The sequence below is a fragment of the Mchenga conophoros genome, linkage group LG23 (assembly GCF_057382185.1).
Source record: "Mchenga conophoros isolate Kocher_MC1m ecotype Shallow Benthic linkage group LG23, M_conophoros_male_GT1.1, whole genome shotgun sequence".
NCBI classification, from domain to species: Eukaryota; Metazoa; Chordata; class Actinopteri; order Cichliformes; family Cichlidae; genus Mchenga; species Mchenga conophoros.
Genome location: NC_140547.1, coordinates 41849644 through 41859650, shown reverse-complemented (window position 1 = coordinate 41859650; position 10007 = coordinate 41849644). Strand labels below are relative to the sequence as shown.

Here is a 10007-nt window from a genome sequence, read left to right as displayed (position 1 = left end):
ACAAAGGTGTAACACTTTTTTTAATGAGTAGATTAAAAATCAAAAACATAAAAACATAAAATACATTCATGTTCACATTGATGCCATATATGTGAAAACACTAATCTGATAAGGCTGAAAAGTGTTTAGGTGACTGCACACTGTAATCTATGGTTGAGACTGACACAAAGAGAAATTCAAAGAGAAATGTGATGTTTATTGTATAACCACAATAAATCTACTCTGTTGTTAGCTACCCACAACAAATAAACATATGGTCATATTTTCTTTTTCTAATTTTCCATATTCATTGAAACAAAGTTTCCCAAGTTGTTTGTCTTCAGGCTTGTTGGTTTGGATATGCCATGTCCTTCACTTTTCTTTGTGAAAAGACTTTCTCATCATTGTGTTTCCATTTTAAGGTCAATTTTTTGCCCAGCTTGGTTTCAGAGAAACAATAAAGATACTGCCTGTTGCACCATACAGGTCAAAAACATCATGGGAATCTTTGAATCAGACAGAAAGAAAAAAAAATCATAAAAAGATTACATCAGCCATGCTGCATGAGTCTTGAACGGTTGCTCTAACAGCCAAGATGAACTTGGCGGGAAGAAAAAAAAATGAAAGACGGAAAAACAAAACAGTCTGAATGTTGAATAATGATTACATTATATCCTGTTGTCTACCTCCAGACCACAGTCTGCACAGAAGTCAGGCTCCGGGACGCTACCAACCAGCTGCTTATGATGATGATGCTTCTTCAATGGAAGCTCAACTTTGTCTGTTAACACAAGATTACATGTCAGACTTGCAGAATTACAACCATCTCTCACTACTTTAGGTAAAAAGCAAAGCCTGCTATGAATAGCATCATAGATTTGATAATATTGGGTCAGCTAAACAAGGACACATGCAAAAACATGGAATCTGAATTAGAGAAACACAGTGCAGAGAATGGACACTGTGGTGCTGTTTGCAGGGTTTGTGAGTTTGGATTGCTTTGTGTCACTAATGTTAAATACGAGACACAAAAGGCTCATCAACTGTGAAGAGCTGGTTATAGCCTCTGAAGGTTGGGGCGAGGGGGTGCCGTTTAAATGGAGCAATGAAAACTCTCCAGAAAGACACTTATTCATTCAATAGTTCACATAAGTGTCACTGTTTAACCCCCCAAGAACAAAGATAGAGAGAACTGAGGATTTACACTAAACGTTTGTTTAATAGATGTTAAATTAAATGGTCATTGATAGTTTTTTTTTCCGTCGTTGTGTTTATATATTTCTACATAGTAAAAAATATAGTGTAAACTATCCATTCATTCATCTGTCTTCTTCAGCTTATCCAGGGCCGGGTCGTGGGGGCAGCAGCCTAAGCAAAGCAGCCCAGACCTCCCTCTCCACGGCCACCTCCTCCTGCTTATCCGAGGGAATAACAAGGCATTCCCAGGTCAGGGGAAAGATATGATCTCTCCAGCGTGTTCTGGGTCTACCCCAAGGCCTCGTCCCAGTTTGATAGTATTGGGACATATTGGGACAGATTCCCAAACCAACTCTGTTGGCTCCTTTTGATGTGGAGAAGAAGCAACTCTACTGTGAGCCCCTCCTGGATGGCTAAACTCCTCACCAAAGCTTGTGACCATAGGTGAGAGTAGGGACAAAGGGACATCAACCGGTAAGTTGAGAGCTCAGCTCTCTCTTCACCACAATGGATCGGTACAGCGTCTGCATCACTGCAGCACCAATCCATCTGTTGCTCTTCTGCTCCCTTCTCTCCTCATTTGTGAACAAGACCCTGAGATACTTAAAGTCCTCCAGTTGGGGCAGTAAGTCGTCCCTGTCCCGGAGTTGGCACTCCACCCTTTTCCGGCTGAGGACCATGGCCTCAGATTTGGAGGTGCTGATTCTTATTCCTGTCGCTTCACACTGAACTGCAAACTGCCCCAAGCTAGAGGCCATCACCCAGTGCACCCTCACTATGTGTTTTGGCATCCCAGGTCTGTCCAGCAACCTCCCCCACCACCTGATCCAACTCATCACCAGGTGGTGATCAGTTGAAAGCTCAGCACCTCTCTTCACCTGAGTGTCCAGAACATGCGGCAGCAGAGCTGATGATGCAATTATAAAATAACTCATGGATTTATAGATCACCGACCTGGGGCCTAGGTGTCCTGGTGCCACGTGCACTTATGGACACCCTTATGTTCAAAAATGGTGTTTGTTATGGACAAACTGTGGTTTGCACACACCGCCACCCAGCACACACTCCCCTATGACACCTCCTGCAGGTGGTGGGCCTACAGGAGGGTCCACATGTACCGAGTTGAAGAAAGCAGGAGTGACAGGAATTATTAGAAAAATAGGGTTTTCATTTATTTAACCTCCCAAAATTATATTTACAAAAGTCATAAATGTTGATCTCATAGAAAAAGGTCAAAGAAACAAAACTGAACTCAGGCAAAGACCTGCAAACTTAACAAACCAACTGACTGCCCAAACAAATATAACTGACCTAAACATGAAATGTCACACAAGGTTATATATAATGGCTGATCAGACCACTATGAGACATGAGAGGTAACTAAACAAAACACAATCATAATAAACTAAACACCAAAGAAGAAAATCAAAACTACTGAACCCTAAACTCAAATATTTAATTAAGTACAACTACTTTGTTTTTATTGAAAGAAAACACAGATTCTCCCCTTCAGCAGGAAGTGGTGGTGCGGTCCAATTATCCCTCTTTGCATTTAATAGTTTCAAACCCTGCCCACCACTTTTTGTCTGGCAACTCCCCGGGATCATGGCAGGTAAGAAGAAACAAAGGTTTGTCAAAAATAAAACTAAGTAATGAACTGGTATGAATACATAAGTAAACTAAATGTGTACGCTTACAAACAGAACAAATGTATCCAAACCAATCAACACAAACGTGTGTTACTGTGTTCAAAGGAAGAAATGAAAATGCACAAGAGTTACTGACTTTAGAGTGTGGCCATGGGTTTGGCCATCACAGTAACCCTATCCCAGCCAAGGTGAACTGTTCCCTTGATCTTCTGCTGATAGGGGCTTTTGAACCACTCTGTCTGTCCCTCACCCAGGACCACTTTGCCATGGGGGTAAAAGCAAAAGACAACGTAGCCCCTGGGATCCCTGAGAAACCCAAACCCCTCCACCGAGATAATGTAGTGATTCAGCAGGGGGATGGTGTAAACAACCAGCATAAAATATTGCAAAGGCCAAACTATTTCTTTTCTTTGACACAGTAATTTGTCTAGTAAAATCTAACATCACATGTTCAACCTGCTTTGTGATTATGAGTTTGATCTTAGTCTGCATTGTGTTGTGTTTGTAAATAAATTTTAACAAACAATTTGTAGTGCAGTGGCATGAACAATACATCTGTTTTTATTAGTGATTTGTTTGTTTTTTATAAACAGCCTTTTTTTAACATCTCACTATGTGCAGTGTAATAATGGAGATTACAATAACACAATATTTTCACATGTCTGTGTTTTCATGCAAAGTGCCACAGGCCGGAGTTTGCTCGTAATAATAATAATACTAAAATTAAGCATGATAATAATAATAATCTTACCCTTTATTATGTTTGCTTTTTTCTGGATACAGCAAACAATGAAAATGAAGATCACCAACAGAAGAATACCTGACAGTGAAAGAGAGGAATAAAATTGTACTTTATTTGTAATTGTACGCATGTGAAAAATAGTAAATGTGTTTTAGTTCAACAAGACTGTAACATAACATACCTGCTCCAGCGCGCACTGGAATACAGACATAAATGTCACATACCTCAGGGAAAGCTTCAAAACAATACAAGTAGAAAAATGTATTTATTAGATATGTATAATAAAATGGCCATTTTAGCCATCAACAGACAGTTGACACCACATAATATTCACAGGGCTTTAAGCATTTGTGATAAACTGGCTGATTGCAGAAACACTGCAAGCAATGGGCGTGTTTACCACAACTTCAGCTTTTTGTTAGCTTGTCCTTCAGATTTTCTTTCAACTCATCTTTGTTAAGCAATTTATGTTGTTTGTCTTTCTTTAGAATAAATTATAGTTGACAGAATAATAATTAATAAATTATTAATAAATCATTAATAAATTATTATAATTAAATTAAATTAAATTAAACATTTGAATATAAGTGCAAAAATAATATATGTACAATACAAACAATTTCTCAAAGTTTTGATTTTGATAAGACAAAATCTTTGTGGGGTTTTTGTTTTGTTTTTGGTGATTGTGTTAAAACCATGTTAAAAAAAACTAATCTGATCCATAAGCTCAGTAATGCTGTGGGTATTGAGCTGGACTCCCTTAAGGTGGTGTCGGCAAGATAAGGACAATGCTGGATGCACTCCTTGACTTACTGGCCAGTCACAGGAGCACGTTCAAAAACAGACTTAGATTACCCAAATGCACCACTTCACAACTCAGGAAATCACTCCTGCCTGTGGATATCGCCCTGTACATCTCCTCCATCTAATAACAGTCACAGTGCAATAGCTCTACCCATTGGCACATAGCACAAAAAAACAAGTTTTACAGTTTAGAGTAAAATGTCAGTCATATATATTTAAGCTCTGCAATATTCTGGATATTTATAAATGAGCTATTTGTATATATTAGAGCTATTTCTTATATTTTTTTAAAACTCTGTAATACACTGTATTATTTAATTTAGTTTAGTCTGTTAGTGTTCTCATTGTTTTGCAGCAACTGTAACCAAAAAGTATTCTGATTCTGATTAAATAGAAAATGCTGCAAAAACTTAAAAAAGAGTTAAAATGATATAACAGAAACAGGAAAAAACTGGGACACAAAATTTACTTGAATCTCTCTATCCAAAAAAATATAATGTACAATATGATACAACTTCTAAACTGAAAAAATCATTGACAATCAGCAGATATTTTTTATAATTCCAAAGAGTGTTTCAGGAAAAGCTTTAAAATAAAAGGAAAAGAAAAGTATCATGTTAGCATGTGAGCTCAATACAATGACTACTTCAGTTCATGAATATTTGGAAAAGGCACATTTGAACATTTGTACAGCTGATGGTAAATAATACTTACCAAGCTTATAGCATTCTTGTTGAACAGGCTGACTGATCTGTGAGCTGACACGGTTAGAAGCATTACAATAAAAATTGGCATTTAGCACGTCTTTGGCTACTCTCGACACCATCTTCCCTTTTTCTGCCAACTGTTTACCATCCATAAACCATTCGACCTTCTCATCCTGTAGGAGAAAACACAATTTGTTGATTAGATGAAGGTTTAGAATTGAAGTCTAACATAAAAAACTCAACCTGGCTAAAATTAGAAATATAATAATCTTTTCATACATTTTTGGTAATTTCCCAGCCTATATAATTAAATAATAGATAAAGAGAGACCCAAGCCTCACTGAAACAACATCTCTGAGTAAATGCTTGTAGACAGCACGCTTCAAATCATGCTTGGTTTCAGTGGAGGAAAAATGAGGCCTTTGTCTACAGATTCTTCAACAGCTTAGTTATGAGTCAGTTATTGGTAGAGTACTCTAACTTAATTGTACCTGAAACAATAAATATTGTACTCACCTTAATAACATTGCAAGTAAAAGAGACTTTTGTCTTGTCACCTGTACACATCACTGTTACTTTGGGCTTCTGCACACGGTCTGAGTACAGAAAATTTCTTTATATCAACATTATATAAACTACTGCTGATAATGCTTTTCTACAATAACCAACACTGTTGATTAATAAGACTGAAAAGTGACGTCATAATAAAACCAAACACTCTTAATGACAAAGTATGACTAAGACAGCTTAGCACACTTGCTTGTTGTGATATAAGTAGTACAAACACAATAAATACACATATGATGTTATTTTCCTTACCTAATACACACAAACGCACACTCTGTAAGTTTCCCCCCGCATTTATTCCCTCTGTGCTGTAAACCACTGGTCTGTATCGTCCTGACTTGTCTTTGGTGAGTTGTGTCAGCTTTAGTGATCCAGTTGAATCAACATCATCATTTTTCCCTATGATCACCTGTTTCTGTCTGCGATAAAAGATTAGACTTGCCTCCTTGATCCATGTCAGGCTATCTGATTCCTTCAGCTCATATCTAAGTGGCACAGTAAAGCTTGATCCTGTTGCAGCATAAACACAATCATCCTGAGAGCCTTTGAAACAGAAAAGAAGGTAAAAAAAAAATCAGATGAAAAAATTAGAACAAGGCAAGGCAAGGCAAGTTTATTTGTATAGCACAATTCAACAACAAGGTGATTCAAAGTGCTTTACAGAGACATTAGAAACAAAAACAAATAAAAAGCATGATTTAAAATTTATTAAAACAAGCAAACAAACAAACTAATTAAAAAACAAACAAAACAGTATATAAAATCAGAACAGTAGATAAAATCAGTAGTTAAATGTAAGTTTTGAAATTTAAGCTTAAAAGTGTGGATTTGGTTCTTTATTCAAATGCAGCTGAGAACAGGTGAGTCTTCAACCTGGATTTAAATAAACTGAGTGTTTCAGCTGATCTGAGGCTTTCTGGGAGTTTGTTCCAGATATAAGGAGCATAAAAGCTGAATGCAGCTTCTCCGTGTCTGGTTCTGACTCTGGGAACTGATAAAAGACCGGATCCAGATGACCTGAGGGATCTGGAAGGTTCATACTGGGTCAGGAGGTCACTGATGTATTTTGGTCCTAAACCATTCAGAGTTTTATAGACCAGCATCAGAACTTTAAAGTCTATCCTCTGACGGACAGGCAGCCAGTGTAAGGACCTCAGAGCTGGACTGATGTGGTCCACTTTTTTGGTCTTAGTGAGGACTCGAGCAGCAGAGTTCTGAATGAGCTGTAGTTGTCTGACTGATTTTTTTAGGTAGACCTGTAAAGATGCTGTTACAGTAATCAAGCCTACTAAAGATGAATGCATGGACTAGTTTTTCCAGGTCCTGTTGAGACATCAGATCTTTTATCCTTGAAATATTCTTGAGGTGATAGTAAGCTGACTTTGTTATTGTCTTAATGTGTTTTTCTAAGTTTAGGTCTGCATCCATCACTACACCCAAATTTCTCGCCTGGTTTGTGGTTTTTAGGTGTATAGATTGAAGTTCTCTGGTGACCTGTAATCGTTTTTCTTTGGCGCCAAAGACTATTACCTCAGTTTTGTTTTTGTTTAGCTCGAGAAAATTGTGGCACAACCAGTCATTAATTTCCTCAATGCATTTACCAAGAGCCTGTACAGGGCCTCGGTCTCCTGGTGACATTGTGATATATATTTGTGTGTCATCTGCATAGCTGTGATAGTTTATTTTGTTGTTCTTTATAATCTGTGCCAGTGGGAGCATGTAAATGTTAAACAGAAGGGGTCCCAAGATGGAACCTTGGGGAACTCCACATGTGATACTTGTCTGCTCAGATGTGAAGTTACCTATTGATACAAAGTATTTCCTGTTTTCTAAGTATGTTTTGAACCAGTTTAGTACAGTTCCTGAAAGACCTGCCCAGTTCTCCAGTCGTTTGAGTAATATGTTGTGGTCAACTGTAACAAGAATGAAGAGCATACAGTATATATATGTACATATATAAATATGTATATATGTCCAGCGATGGGAATAACGGCGTTCAAGTATTGGCGTTACTTTTTTCAGTAACGAGTAATCTAACTAATTACTTTTTTTTTTTTTTTTTTCTTTTGTGTGTGTGTCCCGTTTGGATCTTTAGCCATCAGAATTGTTGTCTTATGGCCAAGAAAGATGCCAAGCGGATTTATTTTACCAAGTGGATCATCATGGCCTTGCCATATTGGTCCATTTGATTGACCTTTATTATAATTGTGAATTTATTTTATTTTCAGTTGCTACAAACGGGACAGACATGACTGGGGGATAGGACAGGGAGAAAGAATGAAAGAAAGAGAGGGAGAGAAAGAAAACCAAAGGGGAGAAGAGACGGTGAGAAGGGGGGGAAGAAAGAAAAAAAAACAAACAAACAAAAAAAACAAAACACCTGGGTCACCTGTATGGAGAAAAAAAACAGAAGAGAAAGCAAACAACAAAGAGCAACATAATAAAAAAAACAGCACCATCACAATAAACTAGCTAGCAGTAGATATCAGTAGATACTAAATAATAAACGATATTGTGCAGCACGCAAGATAGACAGCGCACAATGTGCTTTGAGGCAGCAGCCAAGAAAGCTGTAGTCCGCGTCTGTGAATACCCGTGTGTACACCTGTGTGCACACCTGTGTGGATCAGCATGCTTGCATTCCAAAGGTTTCTCCCTGTAACGATCTGCTAGGGAGTGTGGGGAGCCACAGCCCCGTCCTCCAGGGTATGAAACTAATTACTATTTCTATCGTTACAACGCCGTGGCATCTTACTGAATGGAGAACACCTGATTGTTATGTAAATAATTTGAAATGGTTATTTTAAAAAGGGTAAAAGGTAAATGGATGTAAATAACTTTAATGTTTGCAAAACTTGTGCACATGATTTTAAAATTGCCAATTTATATTAGCATTTAAAGTTATGAAATATGATTCAATAAACATGTTTGCTTTTTGTCTGATTTTAGATCAACTGTGTTAATACAATATTTCAAAATGAAAACATAACTGTAGATTCAGACATGTGAGGCTGTGCTGAAAAGAATGATACCAAACAAGGCAAATAAACAGTTTTTTAAAGGTGAAATGTAGAGGAAACATCAAAAGAAGCCAAAAATGGCCAATTATACCCTGGACCCCAGAGGGTTAAACTTTAAAAAAAAGTAATGCAATAGTTACTTTTCAAGTAATTAATTACTTTTAGAATCATGTAGCTCAGTTACTAACTCCGTTACTTTTTTTTAAAAGAAGTAACTAATAACTATAATTAATTACTTTTTCAAAGTGACTTGCCCAATACTGTATATGACATAGTACTGAAACATGTAAATATAAATATAAATATGGAGTCAGATCTCGCCTCTGTTAAGTCTTGAAGAATTATAAAGTTGGAAGATGACATGTTAATTAATTTTGCCTTAAAAATATCATAACCAGCAAGTTTGGAATTTAAAGCTAAAACATAAACCAAAAAGAACAACAAAATTGTACCGTAAATTGTACTATACCTGAGGAAGCAATGAAGTAGCAGCAGAGCAAAAACACAGCGAAGGTGGCAGCAGAAACCATGTTCTTCACTATTTCCATCACTCTTAGCTCAAAAGAGCACTTTCCAGTGTCGGTGTTATTTCCTGTAAAAGCACAACAGTGTCACATGTTTTGTGTGTGTGTGTGTGTGTGTGTGTGTGTGTGTGTGTGTGTGTGTGTGTGTGTGTGTGTGTGTGTGTGTGTTCAAGTGTAGGCATGTGCATGTATGGTTTTAAAAGGAAGTGACAGTCTGTTTTGTTAGACCCTCTCTGCCTAATAAGGTGGCATCTTGGTTTCACTCTGATGTTGAAGTTCAAAACTGCTAAAAACATAAAAACGAAACAAACGAACAAAATGAAAACACAAGCACGAAGAACTGTTTTTGTCCTGCTGTCAGCAGTGATGGAAGAGGACCCAGATGAAAGATTGATGTTAAACATGATAAGACTGGTAAATGAATTTAACTGGAGTGAAATATAGATGTGTGTGAGTGCAACCAAATGTTTTATGTGCATTTAAGACAAAAACGGCTCTCTGGGACTGTGTGTGTACTGTACCCTGCAGCTGTTTGTTTTTAAAAAGGAAAAAACAAGTTTGTCGTCAATAACATGCCACTTCTCATGTGTGGTTTAACACTCCCTGCAGATACTGAACGCCTGATAAGAAGGGGGAAATACACAGAAGTTGTTTGTGCTAGAGAAAACTCCTCTGTATGGTTTTACAGCAGTATTCCTGTTTTTGTTGCATTAAACTGGTTTCTTCTATACCTGTTTGCATGGTGGTGTGGGAACACAAACATCAAAAATCCTGTTTGTATAGACATGTTAAAATGCATGATTTGAACCTTTTAAATA

At 37.3% G+C, this 10007-nt stretch overlaps 1 protein-coding gene across 2 annotated transcripts; it reads right to left on the bottom strand.

Moving 5' to 3' along the window:
• LOC146547899 (T-cell surface antigen CD2-like) lies at window positions 1-9213 on the bottom strand. 2 transcript variants are annotated; one of them, XM_085265733.1, is made up of 8 exons: window positions 9135-9206; window positions 5898-6188; window positions 5595-5674; window positions 5086-5251; window positions 3749-3802; window positions 3577-3645; window positions 666-760; window positions 1-485 (listed from the first exon to the last, which is right to left on the bottom strand). In XM_085265733.1, exons 1-8 carry the CDS (start codon window positions 9193-9195, stop codon window positions 426-428), a joined length of 876 nt encoding a protein of 291 aa, XP_085121859.1. In that variant the 5' UTR covers window positions 9196-9206; the 3' UTR covers window positions 1-425. The 2 variants fall into 2 exon arrangements, with proteins under 2 accessions (XP_085121859.1, XP_085121860.1); XM_085265734.1 differs by having other exon boundaries at window positions 1-760; window positions 9135-9213.
• Window positions 9214-10007: the final 794 nt, after the last annotated feature.

What these genes read in the sequence shown, in the direction of transcription:
- LOC146547899 (XM_085265733.1), bottom strand. Translation starts at nt 9,195, where the DNA reads ATGGTTTCTGCTGCCACCTTCGCTGTGTTTTTGCTCTGCTGCTACTTC. An exon ending in CTACTTCATTGCTTCCTCAG is followed by an intron (nt 6,189 to 9,134) that starts GTATAGTACAAT and finishes TCTGTTTCAAAG; the next exon opens with GCTCTCAGGATGATTGTGTT. An exon ending in TGTGCGTTTGTGTGTATTAG is followed by an intron (nt 5,675 to 5,897) that starts GTAAGGAAAATA and finishes TTCTGTACTCAG; the next exon opens with ACCGTGTGCAGAAGCCCAAA.